We start from the raw sequence: 26,346 nt of genomic DNA on the forward strand, positions 1-26,346 counted from the left end.
TTCGAAGAACCTGTGTAACTGATTTATGTTTCACTGAACGATGGCAAATGTCCGGAAAAATCCTGTTTCCTTCACAATCCTTCCATCGTCAAAAATAACCTTCAAACAAAGAATTGATTTATGTTGGTACTACAATCCTGCAATATGACGCTACTCACTGTTGAAAGAAATGTTTTTGGCTCTGTATGGAGAGTAACAATTTTCACCTGCTTCATCAGTCCCCAACTGAAGACACTGCCGCGTTACATTCATATCGTACCTAACATCAAGTGCAGAAGTGGGGGGGGGGGGTAAACAAAGAAGAACTTATTTGGGTTGCAAACAAGGCTGCTTCCGTGATATCCTGACAGGATTTAGATTCACAAACATTTTTGGAATTTTATATCGTTGTGAAAATCATAGAAAGCTGGGCTGAAGTGTTCTGTTCCATGCAAATAGTGTTGGGTGGAGATAATCCATATGCAACAGTTGAAATTGAAGAGAGCGACGAAAGACATTACATTTTTGAATGTGTCATTTAGCAAACAACAGTGGTTGAGTGAGGATGCCCTTATCTATCAGGCACTCTGTGATTTCCTTTTTTCTGATTAGCAGGTATGAACGGGTTTTTGTTTGTTTTGAATCATGAATTGTTGCATATGTAAGGAAGATATTTTGGAAAGTAAAGATGGAATTGAGTGTTCTTATTTGCTTTGTAATACAAATTTCCATTTTTACTTTGTAGGTCTGAGAGAAACTGTTTTTACAAAAATGCCCGAAATTAAGCTGGCTCCGGCTAGAATACAAAAGTTCTATAAATAGGAAAATTACAACAAATTGAAATCAATCATTAAATTATTCAGTAAATGTGGAGTTAGTAATTTAAATTTTATTTACGGAAAACAATCCTGTGCTTGGAAAATAACAGGATAGTAAGCGACCAAAACACTTGGATAACATGAGATATTAAAACTATTTTTATTTACACAAGATAGATTCATCTTTTATATGCACAATTGACCAAAAGTACAAAAACCCCAGTGGTTTGTCTGCACTTAAAAACTTAGCGATATTTTTTTACATTCTGTTACATAAGGATGTACATTATTTTCGGTAATTCTTACTTTTTAGAAATTTATATAATAATTTGAAAAATAACTCACATTTCTAACAATTGATATATTACATACAGAAAGCAGTATAGCAGTACAGAGTGAGGAAGTAACCAACACTAACTGCTTACTTCAACTTTAGTTCAAATTTATAACTAAAGTAGAGGTACAAACAGATCAGCAAAAACAGAATTAGGTAATATAGATATTAAGATTTTTAACAGCTAAAACAATAAAATATATATATATATATATATATATATATATATATATATATATATATATATATATATCCACTGATTAACAATTACAATAAAACAGAGCAATAAAATACCAACAACAACAGTAAAAAAGCAAAACAAAAACAACAGAGTAAATTAGCGCATAGAATCGAAAAAACACACACATACACACCCAATTTTATATTTTTACAGCTGTTTTTACTGCCATATTTGCTATGAAATCTAGAAACAATATAAAGGTTACACCTAACACTGTAATGATGTTAGTTTACAACTTTGTACTTATTATTACATAAATGATCATTAAAGATCAGGTACATACAAGGTGTTTGAAAAGTATGGGTACGGCTTAATATTTTAAAAACCATAGGAGATAACATCTATAAACATTGCACAGTGTCATATGGCTATGTAAAGTATTTTTCCTTGCTATTACCATGACATGCCAACCATGGGGGACGGCCCACAGAGGAAAACATGGAAATCTTAAATGAGAGCATGGTTCGAGTAAAACGCCGCTTACTGCATCAGAACACGACGATCCAGTCAGAAATGGTAGTGCATAATGTACTTCACAATGTGTACCTAAAACAACCCGCCTTTTCTGATTGGATAAACCTTTTGAGATGCGGTTTGTGGCATTCAACTCTACTAAGTGAGCTCTTTCAAATGAGGTATCACTCGACCCATGCTCTCATTTAAGATTTCCATGTTTTCCTCTGTGGGCCGTCCCCCCATGGTTGGCATGTCATGGTAATAGCAAGAAAAAATAGTTTACATAGCCATACGACACTGTGCAAAGTTTATAGACGTTATCTCCTATGGTTTTTAAAATATTAAGCCGTACCCATACTTTTCAAACACCTTGTATATAGTTTCTTTATTGGAAGAAAATTTGTAAGTTGAAAAATTCCAAATCACTGTTTAATTTAATATTTCTAAGAGTTTCAATTTGCAAATGTTCTATTAATTTGAGGTGGCAAGTAGAAGCATTACCCCAGGCTTTCACCATACCACATAACTGATTCAAATAAGGCTCCATAAGTTACAAGTAAAACATTGCATGGCAATAGGTTTTTGAAATGATGTAGTTTGTATAAACATATTTTTATTTCTTTACAGAAATGATCTATGTGGTTATCCATCTCAGTGTATGGTCTACCAGAACCCTAAATATTTCAAACAAACTATTTTCGTAAATAAAACATAAGTTTTTAACTAACAAAATACATTTCATTACATACAAATTATTATCAGATACAGTGTCCCAATTGAAGCTTTCAAAATTAGTTTTTACAATTTGTCATTTAAGTATTTATATTTACAAACGGTTGATAAAATCATTAGCTTTCAGGGATTTGTAAGTTGAAGGCACGGGGGTAGTGGTCAGAGCAGATCTAGTTCTTATCTTATCTCCTCTTAGATAAATATTATCAATCAGAGAACAATACATTGCGCTCTACCTATCTCCTCCTTGGTGTTATAAGCTCAATCTGTTTAGTACAAAAAGATAATTCAATGAAACTTTTATATTTTAAATCCATACTGTTCTGTCCTGGTATAGGTACAGAGTTTAATATATGTGCGCGCACATGCTTACAAAGTATTTTTATACAAATTTTACTACTTTTATACAAAGCATCCCGTAAAAACCTTCATTACTTCTTCATAACAATTTACTACCCGTTTATGTTCTCATAGCCACAGCACACATCTTGAGTATAATCGAACGACAACAATATGTCTCGGCGTCTTAGTGGTGTGAAGGGGGGAGGTGGGGAAGGGTGAGGGTCGGAAAGGGGAAGTCTAGACATTTAGTTCACCGTTAGTCAAACCAACTCGTCTCCTCTTCACTCACAACTAACTATCAGAATGCTGCTGATGGATTGCGACATAACAAACATCGTGTTTTCTCAGCATTGTTGACTCCATTTATTCCGGCTATGTTCGAGTGTTTGGATCTCCAGCGTATTCAGACTGTAAGCATATCAAGTAACGACTTCCGCGTACTCCTGTATAATGCAACTTTGTTTTCATAAACACGCTATTGAATGTTACAGTTTTTGAAAACGTGAATTTATGGTTTTATATTGAACTGAAAATAGGGTTGTAAATTATTCTTCGCTCTGTTTAATGGCAAGTTTTACACCGTTCGAAAGTTTGAATTTTCAATTCTGCAACCTCAATCTCAGTCTGCATAGACTAAAAAAATTACTGTTAACGTTGGAAATGCAATTCTAGTAGTCTAAGAAGACATCTTCGGAAATATATATTCATGTATCCACCTCACTTTTATACGTTGGTATGTACTGTAGTAACTTCCCAAAAACACCGGAATGTATTTCGAAATTAGTGATTCATCTCAATGGTGATGTAACATGTTCTTATTTTGACATGAACAGAATCAACAATTTGACAGCCGTGACAATCATCAATGATACATCCACGGATGGAATGTTAGTGACAACGTTGTCAATCGCGGTCGCAGTGGTAGCTGTCACCCTTGTTGGCGAGTCCATGGACCAGTGTAGGTTGTACGTTTTCAACGTATTCCCAAATCTCCTTGTTTTATGTAATGTCGGTTACATTAAGTATATCTATGTTAAATCTTTCATGAGAAAGCCTGAGAGGCCTGGTACAGAATTTTGTATGTTTATGGAATTTTTTGTGTTTTGACGGTTTGACGGAGGGGTTACCGGCATCCCACACTTGCGTCTTATTTTACAATGTTGGTTACTGTTTGTTCTACCTAAAAAACTTCTTTTTAGGAATTTCGTCATCACGCTCCCACGTTGACACTCGCATGCCGCAGATCATTTGGCGTGGGTCTCCGCTCTTCACGTCACCAACAACTTGAGGTGAACGTTCTAACAGCTGCGTCTCATCGTTCTACGACCGTCTCAAACTGTCACTCCTCACAACGTCCGCATAGCTGTCAAACTGAGAGCTTGTTGAGAAGAACCGGGAGTTGGAAATGCGTATGTTTTCGCTAAGTATGGAAATCGAAAAAGCTAACCAGTACAGTCACAACCATAACACACTGATATAGGGTGTTACAGTGGAGAGATAAGAGAACGTTATGAACTTGATTAATAAATTAGCAGCAGCTATAGATGAGACGATCGTTGTTAACACTGACGAGCAGGCAGCGCACCGTGTGCTGTCGATGCACTCGAAGAGGCCGAGGCCTAACGTGGTGCAGTTCACCAATCGACATAAACGCGACTCTGTTCTCAAGTAGGCAAGAAAGGAACGTCCTCAGAGCGTGGATATCGTCACCGGAGTGCCGACCACAGATGATTAATCTATGTTGTATGTGTTGGTGTTATAATATGTTGTCAATGAAAATATAACGCCTTATAAAAATACTGTATTATTTTATTAGGTGAAACAGAATTAAAAAGTCTTATCAGTACATGTGGATATCTAATTCTAAGATATTAATGAGAAAAAGTCAGGACGATAACCCGGTGAGAATATCGAGTTTAGCAGACGTGGGCAGGCTTTAACTCGAATATAAAGAACACGACTAAACGTGAACGTGGTGCGTGATACGGGCGGGACAATAGCCAACATCTTCTTATCTTTCATCACAACATCAGGAGCCTGCGTAAACATTACTATGAGCTGCTCTGTTATCTCCAAGGTCTTTCTTAGCCTTATCAGATAATTGTCCTGCCGTCCTGCCCGACATTTGGATTTACAACAACGAGGTAAACAAATACATTATTCCCGACTATTTCTATAATCTCGACTCTTAAATCAATCTGAAGGTATTGCGGTTTATGTTTCTAAATGTGTTTTTGTCATGCATAAATATTTTTTATTAAAACATACAGAAATAATTAAACTAGAAATAAAATTTCTTTGTATTTCTGTTAATTTGAAATTACAATTATATTGTATCTATAATGAGTCAAACAGATATAGTTTAACAATTTTAAGTCTGATTTAGAAAATGTTAATTTAAGCAATAGTGGAAATTTATGCACAAAATAATAGGTGATTTAAACATTAACACGGTTTATAGATACCCGGACCAGGCTCGTTTTACCGAATAGGCACGGTAGGCACGTGCCTAGGGCGTTAGGCAATTGGCATTTTGGGCGGGCGCAAAAAATGGAAAAACACATTGCCGTGGTTGTATCTGCACTCATAATCATCAAACGGACTTTTTCTAGGCTGTCTTGAGCTGATAAGTGAATATGAATTGCAAGGGCTGTATGCTTTTTTTCTCGGCATCCATTAAAAAAAGTCACATTGAAAAGAGTTACGAAGGAAAATCAAAGAAAGATTAGAGAAAGCTAATGGTAAAACCTCTGAGCGACACAAGATGGTCTGCTAGGGTAGACGCTCTTCGAGCTTTAACAATAAGTCGACGTGAATTAATAGATGCTCTTGAAGAGCTAAATAAAGCCGTTACTCAGACACTATAAACACAATGCACAGCCGCTGAGTTTTTAAAAACACTTGGGAATTTCTAAACCACATTATTAACTGTGATCTGGGACGAAATTCTCGAGACAGTTGATAAAAAAAGTAACAAGTTTGACTCTTCAAAATCAAGATTTTGGTTCTACAAAGGAACTTGAAACACTATCCTCATTTATGAGGGAAAATAGAGATTTATTTGATGATGTCGAGTCCAAAGCATTGAAACTTGCAGAAAATGAAGAAGCTGTATATGACAAAGTAAGAAAAAGAAAGCTATTGCCCGATGAAAAGGACAGAAGCATGGAAGAAACATCTCCGCGAGAAAGATTTCGCACTGGGGTGTTTATTGTCATTGTTGACAACATAGCTTCGCAGCTCAAAAAAGAAGGGAGGCCAATAAAATCTCGACACAAGATTTAAGATCTTACAAAATCTAGAAGAGAAAAATTCCAAAGAGGTGGCTTGTGAAGCTAAACTGTTAGGAAAAGTATACAAGAACGATATTGATCGACAAGGCTTTGCCCAGGAATGTAACCATTTCAAACAACGCATTGTCTTGGAGAACCTTTCTAAGATCAAAGATATGTACGCCTACATAAAATCAAACGGATTGGAGAAAATATTCCCCAATTTGGAGGTCGCTCTTGGGATATTTCTAACCTTACCTGTGACGAACTGCACAGCTGAACGTAGCGTTTCAGCTTTGCAAAGAGTGAAGTCAGATATAAGATCATCAATGGTTGATGAAAGGATTAATGGCTTATTGTTGCTGTGCATCCAAAACGACATTACTTTAAAATTAGACTAATAAACATTATTGACGACTTTGCAATACGGAAAACCAGAAAAAAGCTATTGCATGAATCTCTAGTCAGTCTAGTGGTAAGCCAACAAACCAAAAATAATCCAAAGAAAATTTGATTAAACGAATATTATAAATAACTAGCTGACCCGGCGAACTTTGTCCCGCCTTAAAGGCAATATCACATGATCACATTTTTTACTTTTTAAATTAGGATAATTGTAAATAAAAAAATATAATTATTCAATGATTATTTATTTGCCATTTATTGTAGCACCTTGTGATAAACTACATTTTTTGTTTTTTTATTAGGCGCGAAAACAAATAACGCGGATGGTCTTCCGACCCGTGGACATGTCACATTTAATTGGCCATGGGAAAAAACATGGATGTTTGAGATTAAGACCACAAACTTTCAACGATTGGCCTTGTGACTTATTTACAGTCATGACGGATCGGAAATTGAAACCGTTTAAACTCAAATGGCATGTCGGGTGGGATCATCGGGATCCTCGGGATGAGAATTTCCTCACCTTTGAGTATTGTGGTGTAAATCAAATTGTTCATCAATTTACTTACCACCAAACTTGTTCCGTTGCACAGTTTTGGTTGGTATAAGTTTCGAAGCATGATTACTACAGAACCAATATTTAATTGTAAATTGTGCCAGGTACATCCAAGGAGTTTAAACATTCAATTGGATAGTTGGTGGCATCATCTTCATTTGTTACACAGTCAACAGATTTGAAAGAATGTAGTGTACTAATGATCTCATTCTGAATTATGTAGTTTAAGTCATCTACATCTTTATTCTTAGCTGCCAAAATTGCTCGCTCACTCAACCATTCATTATTTTTGAGGTTAGTAATGATGTTTGGGAATACTTTGTTGATGAGTTCGTCTTTCGATGAGACAAAGTTACAGATATTCCGAGGAAATGAAATCAATCCGCTCGATTCGTCGACAGGTACTCGACCATTACCGATAGTCAACAATTACTCAGAGAAATCTTCAGCAGATGTATCGTTCAGCAATGCAACTCTCATGTTTGTTGTCAGCTGAAGTTTCCTAACATAGCGCCATAGATTCGATGATTTGAGGCAAGTGTTTATTTTGTCGGCAGCAGTCGATCTGGGAATTACTGGCAATGTTTGGCGGAAATCGCCAGACAGTAAAATAGTTGCGCCTCCAAAACATTTTGAGCCATTACGTAGATCTTGCAATGTTAGGTTAACTGCTTCCAATGCACGTTTATGCGCTATTGTGCATTCGTCCCAGATGATGATCTTCGATTCTGATAAAACTTTCGCCATAGCGGAGCGCTTTGTAATGTTGCACGTTGGTTCTTCAATATATTGAAGATTTAACGGCAATTTTAATGCAGAATGTGCCGTACGACATCCTTCTAGCAATGTGGCTGCTATTCCAGAAGAAGCAACTGAAACTGCAATGTTGAATCTTGCACGAACAGTGGCTAAAACTACTGACATGAGGAATGTCTTACCAGTTCCACCATGTAAATATAAACCACCGTTTCCATCATCAATTGCCTTCATTAATGTATCATAAACTTCTTTTTGTTGGGGGTTCATCAGGGGCACATTTGTTTGAACTACTAAATCTAATTCCTGGTGATCATATTCACGTTCCCATTCCAATTCTCGATTAAATGCGTCATTCATTTTACGATTTAGCGCTGGCATTCCTAACCTGACTAATAAACTACCACACATGAGATAACTCATGTCTTCGATCAAGAGCAAGGCCCGATTATGTATCTCCTCATTCATTTCAAGATCGTAATTTATTGAACTGACACGAATTTGATGTAAAATATCTTCTGCCATATTATCCTTGTATTTGTGCCACAGGTTAGATGGGTTCGATGGAAAGCATGTCGAAATGATGATAGCAAATAATGTATGTATCTGACTTGGAGATGCAGAGATAACTGCTTTGAATTGTAAAAAATTAAATTTTGATTTGTATTATCTGGATAGCAAAGTATATGCTTAACAGTTATTGCAGAAACAGTTGAAACAAAATTTGCTGTTTCTCTTAAGCTTACTCTATGCTTTAAAACTATAAATGTAAAGAAATTTAAAATGGTAATTAAATGATATAAACATATATTTCTTTTGTTGCATTATATATGTTTACAAAGAACAGCTGATTCAATTTGAACAGGCCCTTTCACTTAATAACATATGTTTGCTGTAATGCATTTCTTACGGGTATTTCCGTAACTTTTAGAGACCAGTGGGGCGGAATCCTGAATCGGGAACGTTATAAAAAGTATCCTATGTGTTTCTCCCAGTTCTTAGCTACCTCCCTACCAATTTTCAGCCAAATCGGATCAGCCGTTCTTGACTTATAAATAGTGTAACTAACACGACTTTCTTTTATATATATAGATGTAAATACTTTAAATGTAAAGAAGAGAGAATGGGTGTAACAGGTATGTTACACACATTCCCACCAGAGGCCAGTAGAAACCTCACGGCTACCAGTCCATGACACGGCGGGTCCATAAGTGGTGGATAATGGGAAGGCTCTCGAAAAGAATCAGGATAATTTGTAAAGGAAAGTTAAGGGACATTAAGTCTAAAGTCCCTACCGAACCAAAACTGGCATTTCAGACTAAATCTAAATTTACGGGGTACAGGCGTTATGGTTGGTATATGGCTGCGGGGGGGGGCGTAGTCAGCTGGCAGGGGGTATAAAAAGGGGCGCAACTCTTCGTTGTGCCTAGGGCGCTGGCAGGGTGTAAAACGGGCCTGACCCAGATAGTCACAATATGAATCGCTTGTGGCAGGTTATGGATTTCAAAATTATGTACATGACCCGATTCGTAAAGTTGGTATATCAGCAAGCTGTTTAGACAATGTAATCAAAAAAAATAGCACTTCGGTTGAAATACTTGCTTCTTCTGTTGAGAAACTGAGTTTGACGGACCATTACGCAAATCATGTTTAGTTGGTCCAGTACTTTGCCTGAATCACGAATATCTAAATTTTAAAAATTTATTGATTACACTTTGCTTAAGCGTAAAATATCGCTTGGCAAATATAGTATCAAACAGATTAGACATTTGTGATAAACCAACGCGGAGTCACAGTATGGTCCTAATAAATTAATTTAGCATGAACCAATAGTAAAAAAGGGCCCAATCCTGTCCCCCTACATTTCTATTTCCGCCATCTTGTTTACTGCCGTGACGATCGCCATTTACTATTGGACTCTGGTCAGACGTAGGTGGTTGGTCGACGAATGCAGACGTGACCTGTATGCTGTAGTTTAGTTTTAATTATTAGTATTGTGTTTTGTTTTTTATTAAGTGCACGTTTTAGAGTTAGTGAAGTTGACACACAACATGGTGGTTGTGATTCCTGACTTACACGTGTCACCACCCTCTGGTATGGTTTGTTTATTTTAGCCTAGTTTGTAATTATGTGTTAGGTTTGTTATTTACCAGAAGAAGAGATCAGATTGCAGATCTCGAAACGTAGTGTTACTGATTTTTTGTTTCTCTGAACGACAGGAAATGTCCGGAGAAATCCTGTTTCCTTCACATATTTATACTGTCGATGAATCTTTAAATACATTTTATGATCTGTATGGGTAGTGTTTTCTAAATACAAATAAACGTAGGTCTCCTTGGATTACAGATTCTTTAGTAAGCAAAGTGAATTTCAAGAATATATTGTAGGCCTACAAATCTGTAAAAAAACATTAAGATGACATTGAGCTTTTCACAAGACGCGTCCAATTCTAATATTATTCTCGAAAAATAGAAGCTGCTAGAGGCAATAGTAAAGAATGTTGGCACGTAGTTCGATCCGTCAAAGAATAATTTGATGTATTTAGCATCTCCTATAAAGCATATTTTTATAATTTGTCCGTCAGTTGTGGGATATTTCCGACAAAATCAAAATTGGCTTATGAGATACCTATCCATAAGTCGAGTGATTTACAGTCTATGAATAACTATAGGCCTTTTTGTATGTTATTATAATATGTTAAAACCTTGTCTAAAATATTTGAAACATGTTTTCAGTTGCAATTGGTTAAATATGTACTTCAATACAAAGAATCTTATTTTCTCTATCTCAGTTTGGATTTTTGAAGGAGGAAATGCACTGACTACGCAGTTGATAGCCTTATCAGAAGTATAGTAACATTGTTTGATTTAAAGAAACCTACAATAGCTACCTAAATTGATTTTAGTAAAGTGTTTATTTATTTACACACGGTATACACCATTTCACATTTGATATAGGTATTATGAAAATACAAGAGGCTTGATAAAAACAACTTACATAAATAGTTTACATGCATACATGCTAAAGCAAACAAAAGCAAAAATAAGCAAAACCAGTGCCAAATAACATCAACATCGTGAATAAAAAGAAAAATTACAACAGCAATATATGTAGTTCATAAACAAGTGCAACAGGAAGGTGGATCCGTAAAAAAACTTAATTAAAGTAGCGTATAAATTATAGAGTTACTTGTATACTACTGAGACATACATATGCATATGAGCAAATACAATATGAAAGAAAAAAAAGATTAGCGTAGCCTATGTTCATTGATATATAAAAAAAATCTCAAGAAACCATTTCCATTTTGCAAAATATAAAACATGCTACAATACATGCAAATTTTGATGCCAATATAATAATATCTAAACAAAAGTGTTAAGAAAACAGCAAACAATATATACCATTCACAAGAAACCATTTCTATTTAGCGAAATATAAAATACGCGACAATACATTGTAACGGATACGTTACATTATAATAAATAGTAAAAAGATAGGTTTTGTGAAAAATATATTAGCTTTAGACTCTTTGTCTTTACAGGGTCGTTTTACAATGGGTGCGGCGTAGGGCAGCTATGTGTGGTAAAATGAAAATAAAATTTTGATAGAAACAAATTTTAGATTTATTGAATAAAAACTAATACTAATGAAACATGATTTTGATGAAATGAAATTATGGCTATGCTTAAAATAACATCCTACAACACAAAATCCAATTAGCTTGAAATAATTAATTAGAAAATACCCCTACTCCCTAGCAGTTAAAATTTAGAGTCTGATTAGTTAAAAATGTTGATCAAAAAGGTTTAAATACTCTTAAACATATTCACCAAATCCCATGATGGCGACACGGCGGTCCTCACAGATAATTGAAAAATTTAAATTTGGATCACATTGAAAAAAGACTGATTAATAATTGAAAAATTTTGAAAACTATTTCACAACGTACTACATCATCAAGAGGTCGAGGAAGAAGACTCTCTCTTTTCCAAACTCCGAGTCAGTAGCGCAGAGAGGGAAAAATGATACCCTTCAAAACGGAAATTTTCCGTTTTTCTGGTCGAAAAATGATCCGCTTTTACTTCTGCTGACAACCCACTCGAATTCGGTGCGCAGAAAACGAGTTTGCGTTCCCGCGGGGTCGCTACCCTCCAATGAGAATAATCCTTACGTTAGCCAATCGTGGCACGCGTTTTGCCGTGTTTAGTTTTGTTCTTTGATGTTGATGAGAAACTATCGAGTTTTATTAAATATGGCCGCTTTACCATTTGAGATTTATGTTTGAGGTTACAAAACTGTCAGTGACGGGCTATGTCACCATGCACGTAACTAAGCTTCATAATGAATTGAAATTTGATTATTCTCAAATATGAGAATGATAACATTAACTAAGCAATTATTAAATTGTCGGTTTGGATTCCTATTCATTTAGATTTATTATTAATAGAAAAATATTATTTATTGTATTATATTATTCTCGAATTTATTATTAATTGTAAAAGTTGATTTAGGTTACAGGCTAGGCCTATACCCGTTACAACATGCAGGGTTTGATGCCATTAAATATAAACAAAAGTGTTAAAAAAAAAACAAAAAAACCCAGCAAGCAAAATATAACGTTCAGTGTCAGAGTTTCACGTGTGGCCAGAGAGATATTTAGTGACCTCCCTCCTGAATGATGTGTCGGACATGCTGAACAAATCAATATGCGCAGGAAGACCATTTACTAACCTGTGAATTCTCGGTATTGTACTGTTGTACGCATAGTTCGTAGCGAGGAATTCCCTCTCGAAAAGCTGCACAGATCTTGAAGATGGTCGAGGACAACGAAGACTGATCCTCTCTAAAAGTCTCGGGGAATCACAAGACGACGACAAAATCATCAGGTCAGCAATTTGGCGTCTGGTGCTTAAGGGTAGGAGCCCAAAGTGGCGTTGCAGATCTTCAACAGGAACCCCGTCGTAGGCAAATCCAAGTCTCAACCCAATCAGCCTGATGAATCTTCTCTGAATTCTTTCAACGAGTTCCACCTGACCCAACAGGTAGAGGGAGACCATACCGGCGAACAGTATTCCAATATTGGTCGAACCAACTGGACGTACAGGGCCCGAAGTGTCCATGGTGAAAACCCATCTCGAGAAGTCCTAAATATAAGACCGAGGGCAATAGTGGCTTTCCTAGTAATTGCAGACAGATGCTGTTCAGGGCTCAGTGACGAGGACAAGATAACTCCCAAATCCTTAACTGTACTTGAGCGATTCAGTAAGGTTCCTTCCATCTCGTAGTTGAAGACTATGACCCTAGCTGAGCGATGGAATGAGACCACAGAGCACTTTGCGAAATTTATATCCATGCCATCCCGCACACACCAGGAGGCGACACTTTCCAAGTCGGATTGCAGAGAGGCGCAGTCTACAACTGTTTGACGTTGTAGATAGAGATATCTTGCTGCATAAGTTGAAGCATTGTGGAATAAACGGTGCAGCTTACAGGTGGATTGAATTATTTTTGACAGATGGGAACAGGTTGTTAGAATAAAGGGAATCAGGAGCAATGCCTCCTGATATTTCTATTGTTGTTAGTATATATATACTTAGATTATTTACTGATGTTAGTCCTTTTTATATAGTTTATTTACTGTTTTTTCTTCATAGTATTTAATTAATTGTTGTTGTTTCTTATTTTAATAGCTCTTCTTAGGCTCTATGTTCTATGTCCTATTGCTATAAAGTGTCCTAGTCCTAGTACTAGCCTTAAAATTTCCAGTCTTGTACAGTTGTTGCCTGTGTGTTGTTTGCTGGTCATGCCTCCTTGTTGTATGTTACTATTTGCTCTCTGTCTTGTTAGCTCCTAAGAAAACATTAGTACATCTTGTCCATAATTATTTTTTGTTATTTCTGTAAATTGGCGTTTGCCGTTGAAATAAATAAATGCCAAGACAACCTATGGAGTTCCATAGCGCAGCCTAACGATGCCATTGAGGTGCTGGCTGTGTCTAGTGAACGATCTATGGGCCAAACTGGAGACATCAACAATTCGCACGCCTTCTTTCTGAAGTCTTTGAAGCTGACTATTCGTTTGTTTGATTTCTTTATTGATAGGATAACATTTTAAGGCACATCATGGCGTTGAAACAGATTTACTACGACATAGGATTTGTTTTGCCGGGACTTTAGTTCTACAAAACCAACATAGTTTAAACTGTTATTTTCTTTGGCTCCAATATCATTGTTTCCAGCTATGATAATGACCGGATCTTTTTTCCATAATTTTTGGTCATATCCGTACTATTTTTTAGTACGTACTCCAATCGTGCTCCTGAATTTGCACAAACAAAAATACATTATTACCATTAGTCATTTGATTTTGCATAAATATGCACAGGCATGGCTATTACCAAAAATAGCAATATTAAATCTGGTTTTGCTTGATGTGTTAGACGACGACAGATAATTACAATACTGTAGATTCTTCTTGTCAGTTTGCTTAGTACTATTTCTTCGTTTGCGCCTTCTTTTAACAGTTTTTAATTCGCTGTGTCAATGTTCCTTTCGCAGATCTTGTCCATCATTACACAGTCTCCTTCTTCAAGAACAGAGAAACTATTTCTAACGTTGGGATTTTCAGGATAAACGGAGTCACGGGCTTCTCTTTTGATCTTCTTCCATCATACGTATTGTTTCAAACGTTTTATTTCATCTACGAGTAGTAATATTTCATATTTGTTACATATAAATTGTTAGAACAAATTGTTACATATAAATATGCGCATTCCGTTTTTGTTGGAATTTATTTATGTTTCTTCCCTATTTGTTTGATTTCCTGCACATTCATTTTTTGTTGAAAACTTTTCTTTTTTAGCTTCCTCCAATTGTCTCTCAAGTTTTGTATCTTGTCCACTAAATTAGATTGAAGAAAAGTTCATTCTTTTACTAGAGCGACTAGCTCGTCCTTGCTTTTTTTTAAATGGTCGTCTTCGGTCTGACATGCCGTATCGTAGGTCTCTGTGACAGAAGAGGCGAGTCCCCGAGTGAGAATAGAGCGGGTGACGGAGGGCGTTGTAGTCGCGGGAGTTACGCGGCCGCTCGTGGATGGGGAACGCGAACTTGCCGCTTTACTCAGAGCTCGCATTGTGACTGGGTGATCTCCGGTATGTTTCTCATTTGGAACTGTAATAATCTTTGTTTTGCCAGCGTCAGTTCTAAATGACACATTACATGAGCGGCCTAGACAGCGCCAGTTAACATCCCCATTGGCATGCGTTCTTTGCTCTCTGTATTTAGAGCAATCCATAATAATGCAATCTTTGCCATTTTTGCTGTTTTCAAACGTAAAGGACGTCTTATGAATCAAATTTAGTGCTACCATTTTGCACTGAAGAGCAGGTGGTCGGAGTTAGACAAGAGTGCTCCCCTCCCCTTATCACAGAGTGAAGGTCGTTTATAAATACTTCCTTATTATTATTTCTTCCGATAAGCACGGAGCGTGCACCAGGCATTTCGAAGGCCTTTTGTGAGCTAAAAAACTAGAGACATAATCTATAATATCGAATATAACTGTATTTGGCGTTTTTGGTCAAATTCTACGATTCTAATATATCCGTCTACGGCGTGGGAAGGAAAAACGAAATAGTATACACTTAAGTTTTATTGGTACTTTAGAATTATAGACTAATTGTAAAGATGAAATAGGGGTTGGTTCTAATTCATGCGTAGGTAAAGCAAGCGGCCGTACAAAATTAGAATGCAGGGTTAATATTGCATATACACATTGAAGGCGTATCAATATTTCAGATTTCGGCAAGTTGAGTAGCACCGCTTATCAGTGTGCATAATCGTGTAATGTGGAATAGATCAATCTTAGAGTTGTCTGCTGGCATAATTGGGGCAGAGTGGGCCTGTGCCAACGATTAAATCTGTGGCGTAGCCTCCTTCTTCTTTGATATCGAAGCCTAGTTCTCCGAATTGATAACGTTATCCAAGTAAATTCCGACTCACAGTGTATCGAGTTGATCGATGTATTCTATTGTAAATTACGATAGTCGCGCACTCATACGTTCCAAGAGTTTAGAAGTAAGCAACAATCGCCGAAAAAAGTATTTTAAGTTAATTTACGGAGAATTCAAATTTTGATTAAACCATTTAGGCCAGGCCTACCAACCTCTTTTACATTTATATTACACCATATAATTTATAGGTACATCGATCAGGAAAGAATTCAAGTTGACGATAATTAAGTATTTTCAAGTTAACATGGTGTTTTACAGAAATAAAATAAAAGTTGAAACAATAACTACGATGAAGTATTTAAAATTTTTACTACAACAAAAGTCAAGATATTTATACTCCCTCTTTAAAAATGTTTGATCGTTAGTTTCTTTATAATTATAAAATGTCAAAGTGGCTTGTTCTAACAAAAAAGACTTATTTAGATATGATAAAATATTAGTTGTATCACGCATATAAGCTGCATTATTATTGACATACCTTTGTCAAATATTGATATGTCAAAATGAATATTTACTGAAAAATTTCTCGTATTTTTTTAAAATAGGTTGGGAGTCCAATTTATATAACCATTTTGCGCAAATACGTAGTATGTCATAACAAGATAGTAGTACACCACACCACATAACAGGGTTCGCTAATGTTGCATGCAAAAGTCATTTTGGAAGTGTCTTGCAGACAGATAAGCTGGCTGATAATCATACACAAAATAAATGTTTCTATCCCTCACCAGACGAAAGAGAAACTGTGTCACGCCTACGGACTCATTGGCCGGTTTCTACACGGGATGAAAACAAATTTTAGATTGACACAAGAAACTTGTACTTTTTGTTAATCCATTTTGAGGTTATCTCAAGCATCCTTCACCTTATGTAGACAAATTAGTTATATTAGTAACCCATTAATCTTTAAAAACTGTTCTAATAAAGTAAATTTACAGGTTGTAAAGTGTATATTCTCAGACTACAACTTGTGAGTAATAATAAACTTCATTTTTTACATAACAAGAAGACCCTAACAACTTTAACGTCGAACTGTCCTGAACTGTGAAGTTCCGGGTAATATATCATCGACCACAACCGCCGCGGCGACTCGCCCTGTGCTTCTCAAGACAAATAGCTAATGTGACCGCTTTTAACTCACTAAATATTTGCTGTTTTATCATGTTTCCTAGCGCTATAAATATGTTTTCTTTGCTTGCTAATGTTATAGCTACTCTTCCAACGCCAGTGGTTTCTTTGCTGTTTGATTTGCAATAATTTTAAAACCGTGGTTTTAAATTTTATATTATTTGTCCCCTTTCTGTGGTATAATATTAATCATTTATTCATTTTGTGGTAAATCTCCAGAGTATAATATTAATATATTAGTGTGGTGGTCTACATGGCGTGTATCGATCAGTTTTCTCTGCCTTTTTTCTGGTGAGTTGAATATCAGTCTGGGCCTATACTTACTTATCTGTAATTTCGAATTCAAATTCAAATGACTTTATTTGTATCATATATACATACAAAGGGTGAATTTATGACCATGAAGATGACCATGATTGGTGATTTGGGTCTCTTACGATTAACCCAACGGAATTGTCTTAATTTCGTGTTTGTTTTTTAAGAACGATCAAACAGATTTGCTAATAAACCAGTAGAGATCTGAAACCTGACAATACCAAATATTAAAAATCAGAACACTGATACATTGCGTGTAACCCACTTTACTACAATATTAATTGTTTAATACTTTGGGTCTTGATTACCAACTTGCTCATTTACATTTTTAATGGAGAAAAACTACAGCTACTGGTTTGACCCAAACCGCCGCCGCCCAATGAAAACAACAAAACAACACAACAGTTTGAAAGTTTCAAGTTTTAAAGACATAGTCGGCTAATCAGACCACTAACAACTGTTGTTCGAGTTTTAAAGAAAACAACGGTTGATTTGTTTCGACTGGATCTTCTCCAACTAACTGTTGGAGTACAAAGGCTAATCCAGCCAGATGTATTTGTTCGTGATTGAAAGATAGGAATTTTCAAGAAAGGTCTCCAGTCTGGACTGTAGGGCGCCGACCCCACCCCTTCCCAACGCCCCCCCCCCCCCCCATCCTCGCCAGTTCCCGATATTCCAAACTTACTTGCATATTGTTTGCCGGACCTCTTACCCAAAATTGCGCCAATAAACTATTGTTGCAGCACCTTTATGCGCAATTGATTTTATTGGGCTGATTTACCGTATCGTAGCTTTGTCCGTATGAATAGTGAAGTCGTCGTGTGTGTTGAATGCAGCATATAACTAATGCCTCACTCACGTCGCCAGTAAATGGGCCAACGGGCGAATTCAGTACGTCATTATGTTTTATTTCCCTAGATTCTTTGTCATCTGTTATTTGTGTTATTCTCAGACACTGTACGCTTTTGAAACAAGGAAATAGTACTTTAATGTACGTGGTAATACCTATTTATAATGAGGTAAACTAAAAACTTATCTGTTTGTAATGAAATATAATGGACTTGGATTTTCACCAGAATAGTTATATGATTTAGTCTGGATGTGGATTTTATAAAACCACTTTAGGAGTAAAAGAATTATAAGAAATTATACATAGCAAATTCAAGTTCAAAAACTTATTGTGGGATTTTAAACTTAATATTTATAAAATATGATGTATAACACACTGTATGATTTTTACTAGCATTTATTTTTAAATTTGTTATTAGAGAAATTACGAGAAATTTACTCGTACAATTCATATTTCACTCATATTATTTTAACATATATAGGTTTTACACCGGTTTCATAAGAAATATGTTTTTATGTTTTTTAATATCAGAAATGATAGAGTCCATGGATAATAAAAACCAATTACCATTAATAGCTACAAAAACTTTTATTTAACAGTTTTAAATTATACTGCCAACATTTATTTATATAGAAATATTATACCGCGATTAATTTTTTTCGATGACAGCAATTTTAAAATCGATAGGATTAGACTTATACTATCTGGAGACTAATGCTCTTCGATATTGATCAAAAGGTTAAACATGGTTTTCCGTATAATCTTATATTCAAGGAAACAACGATGATAAAATTAGGTAAGGTTCATAAAATGTAAAGAAGAAATTATTATTTAAGAGATTGTTTTATTCACTTTCAAATGTGACTTTCATAAACCTGGAATGTTGCAGAATGAAATATTGGAAGCAAAGGAATGGAGTTCGTGGAGGCGCCTAACTGCCAGCTGACATTTGGCGCCAAAATGACCTTCAAATAGAACAGTTGACCTTCATCGCGAGGTATTGTCACCAGACGACATTTCTCCACAATGTTCACAGTAATTGTAGCAAACAAAGCACGTTTATAGGCCTACGTGTGTACATAATTCTATCTCGTATACTATATACCAAGCGACTCGGGAAGCTGACAACAATTGATTTTGGGCATAGAGGGTTGACGTCAAAAGTTTAAATAAATATAATCATCTCAAACTTTAAAAATATATTTTCCTGTCCTAGTGTGTAAATAGCACAGTACAACCTGGACACATTTCCAGATATCTAAATTCTAGAATGTAAAGTTGTTGTATTATGTATGTTCAAAATATTGTAGTTTTCGCCAAAGCTTCTCATGTTTTTAATATTAAATTATAAGAATAATAATTTTTGGTCTCATAAGTGGATAACAGTAAACGGATAAGAATAATAGATCTAAACAGGTTTCCTTGTAGCTTAAAACGAATAAATAAAATAATCTATTATTTATATGGGTTATTATTACATATTTCAGACAAAACACCCACCTTCTCGACAAAAATATGTTAGTCAACGCCTATGAAATATTTTTTTAGATATAAAACATTTTAAAACTAAGAACATTTTTGAAAAGATATCTTGTAAAGTGTTGTTTGAAATATTATTTCATTTTAATAGTGTACAAGTAAGTGTTAGTGAATATATTAAGGATTGGATTATGAGCATAGAAGAAGTAGAGCAAGTTTTCTTTTCTATTATGCTTTAAATGCTGTATCCTAGCAAATTCGAGTAAGTTAGTTTCTAGGTTAAGTTTTTAAATAGTAACATACCTTGATACAGTATTCCAATTACATACATATTGGAATACTGTGTATTCCAACTCCCACCAACACAACTACATGTCTTATAGATCACAATAAATAAAGTACAAATATAAACACCAACACACACATACGCGCGCGCGCTCACACAAACCGAAGAACAGGCACGCACTGAAGGCTTTTCAACGAAATACATTTTTATTGGTTTGTATTGTTGTTACTCAATTAATCTAGGTCAGCGACCTCCCCTCCCTGCCCCGCCAGAGCTTATCTATCAGCTGTTCTGTCTGCTGTAGCGGGGGGGGGAGGTCTCTGCAAACTGTATTTATAGCCCAATTCATGAATGTCTTTATTATTTTGTTATCTTTATAATATTTTATTTTATTAGCATTATTTACTGACATAGCTAGTATACTTTGAATGTACACACATTACTAAATTTGGTTTTCAATGTACTAGTTTTACAATTTTACCCTTAGTCAAGTTTAGAGTGGTTGTATATTTTAAGTGTATATTATTCTGCCAGCCGTTAAAATAAGTTTAGATTTTGTCCCCCAATCAGGCTAGGCCTGGGAGATTCCTCTATATTCTATTTATTGTTGGAAATTTGACAGTGAATGTACTTCTTTGAGTTATTATGTAAGATTTTATTTGTATGTACGCAGTGGTACTTCGGGATTATATTAAATTGTAAATTTTCATGTATATATGTAAAAAATTAGAGGAATAAAGAAAGATTATTATTATTTTAATTATTACAACCGAGACTGATTAGTTTTCCATAAAATTAAAAAAAAATCAGCATGCTTCTCGTATTATAGACGAAAATGATAGTGTGACCTTTAACACAATAATTTAATTTTAGATTTTTATGTGTATTATTTTGGTGCAGGTCGGTACACTTTTTTACACACAGGCTAATTTCAATGTAGAGATAAATTACTAGAACGTTTTGGATTTATGTTTGTTACTTTGTGTGTAAATAAACTCAGTCAATTAATCAATGTAAAACACAAACCAGCCTTAGGTTTACAATTCTTAAATTCAAACTTGAGGCCGTCAGATTGTTTGGCCAAAACTGTTACAGTTGGGAGTTATCAGTGGTTTGTTGCTCCTGGCTTGTACAAGCCAACCTTTTAAGTGGCCGTGCTCGCTTATGCATGGACAGATTTCTTTTAAATAAGTACCATTGGAATTGTTATAACATTGGTTAAATACTTAGTGTATAGTACATTTTTATAACATACGGGTTTTTTGTTATTTCTCTTTAAATATTTTCAATAGAGGCCATTTTGTTAATATAAAAGAAAATAAGACAATTACTTTTTTATTTTCGTCTTATCAATTCAAATCTAAATGCCAAGTTTGGTTTCCATAGCTTAAATAGTTCTAGAGACATTAACTTTTGTATTAAAAAAAACACACAAAATGGTGGTCAGCGGCTCTAAACGATACATTTTTTTACCTATACGGCTATTTATTGGAAAGTTTTTGCTTGAAATGAAGAATACTATCACTCACAGAAGTTTGTGAAACTCGATCTTGTAGCTTAGTTAATTCTTTTAGTTTTTGTGAAAATGCTACTCAATATCTCGATAATATGTTTGAACACTGCAAAATGTCATGCTGATGCTACATATTGCATTCCTTGTGTAATATTTGGGAACTTTAATTTAATTTTCACTTTATCCGTAAAATTATTTGGAATAGAATGGCGTATATTTATTATGACGTATTATAATAATAGCTACATAATTGGTGAAAATACACTTTACTTAATTTAGATATATTTTCATCACATACCAGCTCTAAAATCATATTTGTCTGGTTCACCTACAATAACCACGCCAGGTTGAAGCAACAGTAGTTTATCGATAACCATCTTCATCTGGCTGTGACAACTGCAGTTTGACCACAGATGGCAGCCTGCTTATGGCTGCTGGCAGCTCTCACAATGGCAGTCGCCGCATCGGACTCCATCCTGGACATCATCGACACCGAGGAGGTAAAGCGGCTGATTGCCCAGAGGAAGACAAACCATTCCAGGGATCCGGGGCTGGAGCGGAATAAGCTGGAGGATGAAGAAGAGGATGACTACCCAGAACCACGACTCAGGTAATACAACATTTAAATGCGTAAAATGCCCCATATGTATACTCGTATAGCAGTTCTAGTGCAAAAACTGGTTAAAACTAAAGTTGAATAAGGATAAATTGGATTCGTACAAATCTATAATGTTTGTTGAATACGATTGATTATCATGCTTCTTTTTTTGAATTTTTTTTGACGATGGAAGGATTGTGAAGGAAACAGGATTTTCCGGACATTTGCCATATTTCAGTGATAAAAGAATCAGTAATACTACGTTTCGAGATCTGCAATCTGATCTCTTCCTCAGGTAAATAATTAACCTAACACATAGTTACAAAGAAGAGCAGAAGATTACAAACTGAAGAAGAGATCAGATTGTAGATCTTGAAACGTAGTGTTACTGACTGTATCACTGAACGATGGCAAATGCCCGGAAAAATCCTGTTTCCTTGATTAGCATATTTAGAATCGAATCACTCGAGTTTTGTTTGGCTATTTTGATAACACTGATATCACTGTCTGCTAGATTGATTTGATACATTATTATTTTGAATGGTAAACACAAGATAGTTAATTTTGTTAGAGTTAGAAATTTTACTGTGCACCTTTATCAGCCAACAGATTTTAGTATATAATAATCTGTTTAATTGGCCCAGCAGGGATCACTTCTGGCTGGATTATATCTTCCAGTTGAACCTACCATTGGGCACAGCAAACACCGATGTGTCACTTCAATCTGGGCAACCTTATGAATATCCAGGAGCGGCACATCACTAACCGCAAATTTAGAGATTCTGGGGTGCAAGGGCAATTCGATAAGTCTAGTCTACTGCGGGAGGTGACTGTTGGGAGTTTTGCGGGGTTTGTTCTCAATCAGAGGTTCTTGCTAGCCTCAACAAGGGTGTGCCACCCCCTGCCTTGGCTGGAGAGAGTGGTTCAGAGCCGGCCTTCCTTCTTCCGGGGGGGCATGACTTTGAGATGAATGCTCTGATTCTTTCTCATGGATCTCGATAGGAGGCGGCCCCTACCCCCTAACCTTACCCATCCGGAATATCCTGTCACTACGGAAGCAGCGCTAAGGGTTTTTATAGTACTAAGTGTAATTTATGAGCTTCTTGTCCTAAGAGAACAACAACAAAACACTGTTTAATTCTGCTTTCATAAGATCATTTACTGTTTATTCTCTTTGCAACAGTCAGTAGCTTCCTCACCATACATTTCTTCTTGTTTAGTTTAAATGTATCAAAGAGAAGAAACATTTAAAAATTACTGAGAATTATATTTTTCAGGAAAAACCTAACTGAAGAGTTGCAGGAGATATCGCGACAAGGACAGAAGCTGTTGCAGTCCAGCAAGAGTGCTCTGCTAGTCACTAAGAAAGAGTACCTCAAGAAAGACTGGTGCAAGACAGAGCCTCTGATTCAAGTGATTCGTGAGGAGGGTTGCTCTTCTGTCACCATCCTCAACCGTTTCTGCTACGGACAGTGTAACTCCTTCTACATACCCAAGAGTCCTCGCCGAAAGGTACGAATTTATGAGAATTTCAAATAATTTTATGTAAAAATTAACTGAATAATTGAATTAAAATACGTCCCAGACCTGTAAAAACTGTTCTGTCTTATTTTTCGTATTTGTTGATTTCATTAAGAATTAATATTTTTAAACTTTGTGTTCGTTTATTATTAGGATATTTTGCATTTTCTCTGCGAAATTAAATTCTCTAAAAGTTTTTGTTAAAAAAAGTTGCGTGTTTATTACCTATTTAAAAGAAGTTAATGCACTTCAAATCTAAATAAAGCACGTTTTTCGAGACCGAATGTTGCATATTTTGTCTGACATCTCATAAATGGGTGGTCTTTACAGGTCTGGGACGTATTTTATTCAATTTTTCCTTTAATTTAACATAAAATCAAATAAATGTTATAATTATCTTTACGCCATAAAAACATCAGATTCGCTTTATTTCTGCCCTTTCCTAGAAAATCGGGCAAAATCTTTCGCTAGCCGTAGCTTGCTAACGAAGCATTCTTGGACATATATTTACATGAACTTTTTCTATTATTTGATGAGAGGAAACCACTTGAGAAGTTTGTCGGGTTACTCGGGGGGGGCACCCTGTATATTCTAACATAGGTTAAAATGCGTCAATACTGTAAGTAACCAACATGATGTTTCAAGGGAAAGGCAGTCAAGATTGACTCTGATGGATCGTCTTTCAAGTCTTGCGCCTTCTGCAAGCCGAAGCAGATGTCCTGGATGACCGTGACCTTGAGGTGCCGCAAGAAGAAGAAGCCCAGTTTGCGTCGCAAGAGAGTCCTGAGGGTGAAGCAGTGCAAATGTATTACCCAGATCCTGGATTAGATCATGGAGTATCAGGCATATAATTGTTGGCGGTATTTTTGTGACACCCTGTATGGTCAAATCAACCGAATACACCCATACAATATTGGGGAGGAGAAGGGAGTAAGGCCTGGAGGGTTGTAGTCAGGTTATATTCCAGATAAAAGTATGAATAGCTTGTTACATTGAAGTCATGAAGTTTTAAATTTCTCTACATATTATACGTATTATTAAATATAGAGGTCTATTTTATCAATTAAATATTTTATTTTGTTTTTGTTTTATCAGGCCAATTCTCTTGTCTGGTTTGATAAGTATAATTTATGAATTGAAAGAATTTTTATTTACTGTTATTTGACTAATGTTTACACAGTTTCTACATTTATTTATTTAGCTATTTAAAATTTAAGGTAAGGTATTTTATTACCGGTCTCATAATATATAATAAGATAAGTCATTATTTGTAAATGTTTGTTTGTACTCCTGCTGAGATATATTTGTGATTCTTTTCATCACAAAACGAGGTGTAATTTATAAAGAAACAATATTAGTTTGTTTTCAATAACTTCGTTTTTCTATAATCTGTTCCAGATGAATATTAAAACTATTTACGTTTTTTCTAAAGGACTACGGTGCACAAAAAGCAGACTAAAATAGAATAACAATAGACATACTCCTAAGTCATCAAGCCAATATATAACGCTGCTAATCGTATTAGATTACACGTTGTTATAGACGATGGAAGATTTGAAAGGATAACAGGATTTCGGACATTTGCCATCGTTATAATATTATTACGTGTATAACTAAGTAGGTGTTATACATAAAACGTATGACGATGGAAAATATCCAAAATCATGTACCCCCCCACCCCCCCCCCCCCCCACCCCCCCCCCCCCCCACCCCCCCCCCCCCCCACCCCCCCCCCCCCCCACCCCCCCCCCCCCCCACCCCCCCCCCCCCAATGTCATATAATTTAGGAAATATACAGTAAAAATTAGCGCAATACTAGTATTAACTGAGCTTTAAGCTCAAAACCTGGCACTCAAAGGGTTGCTAAAATGTAATTTCTGTGCGCCAGTCTGTCCGCACAGCATATCAAAATGGAACCGATTGAAAACTGCATGAATCTTTATTTCTATATAGGCAACATCGAGTTCTGTTTCTAATATTTATTTATTTATTTTGAGCTGCATTGATTAAATTATGTTTTTGCGTTTCCTTAATTATCTTACCAATTCCATCTGTTGATTAATTATTAGTGATGTAAGGAGGATTAGCCCCTTTCGACAGTTCTTCATTTTGATTTTAACCTATTGTGGAACATTCTGTTATGTATCGTCTTTCAATTTATTTATATATAAGCGAAGTTAAAGCTACATGGAGTGTCCTACATTTAACCTGAATAATTGTGTATTTGTATAACTAAAAACAGTACACTCGTAATGCCAAATTTTATCTAAACATTACTTTTAAATTTAGAATTTTTATTGCTTTTTAAATTTGTTTCTGTCCAGACTATTCGTGTTTGGTGACCACTTGTCAGAGTGTTTCCCGTCGGTAGTGTCAGTCACGATCACCCTGATGACCAAGAAGGTCTCTTTCGCCTTCTTTTTATTTTTTTAAAATCGACCTTACAAGCTGTGAATGATAAATCTGACGGTTATATGCTGCTGTTTCTCCGGGGAGCCGAGGAGTAAGCAAGATTAAAGCGGCTGTTATCTCCCACAGTATACCTGATACAACCTGCACCTTGCCCATGTCCTCTACTCCCCCCCCCTTATCTTGCAGGCGGAAATTATTGTGCTTTTGGTCCAACTCGTCATCACGCTTAGCCCTTCCATGGGTAACTTAAGAATGCTGTTTGTCTCAGGTCTGCTACCTCTGTTTTTAACAATGCAACTTTTGATAATGCATTTTGGGTGGTATTGTTGAACGTTGCACACA

The 26,346-nt window shown here is 35.7% G+C and overlaps 1 protein-coding gene across 1 annotated transcript; it reads left to right on the top strand.

The window, feature by feature from the left end:
- Positions 1-4,937: 4,937 nt before the first annotated feature.
- Positions 4,938-25,234, top strand: LOC124358605 (gremlin-1-like). Its single transcript, XM_046810910.1, has 5 exons — positions 4,938-5,046; positions 19,085-19,192; positions 21,887-22,083; positions 23,349-23,583; positions 24,238-25,234. Exons 3-5 carry the CDS (start codon positions 21,887-21,889, stop codon positions 24,418-24,420), a joined length of 615 nt encoding a protein of 204 aa, XP_046666866.1. The 5' UTR covers positions 4,938-5,046; positions 19,085-19,192; the 3' UTR covers positions 24,421-25,234.
- The last annotated feature ends 1,112 nt before the right edge of the window (positions 25,235-26,346 follow it).

This window comes from Homalodisca vitripennis, chromosome 3 (assembly GCF_021130785.1).
Source record: "Homalodisca vitripennis isolate AUS2020 chromosome 3, UT_GWSS_2.1, whole genome shotgun sequence".
Lineage (NCBI taxonomy): Eukaryota > Metazoa > Arthropoda > Insecta > Hemiptera > Cicadellidae > Homalodisca > Homalodisca vitripennis.

What these genes read in the sequence shown, in the direction of transcription:
- LOC124358605 (XM_046810910.1), top strand. Translation starts at nt 21,887, where the DNA reads ATGGCAGCCTGCTTATGGCTGCTGGCAGCTCTCACAATGGCAGTCGCC. An exon ending in TACCCAGAACCACGACTCAG is followed by an intron (nt 22,084 to 23,348) that starts GTAATACAACAT and finishes TATATTTTTCAG; the next exon opens with GAAAAACCTAACTGAAGAGT. An exon ending in CCAAGAGTCCTCGCCGAAAG is followed by an intron (nt 23,584 to 24,237) that starts GTACGAATTTAT and finishes TGATGTTTCAAG; the next exon opens with GGAAAGGCAGTCAAGATTGA.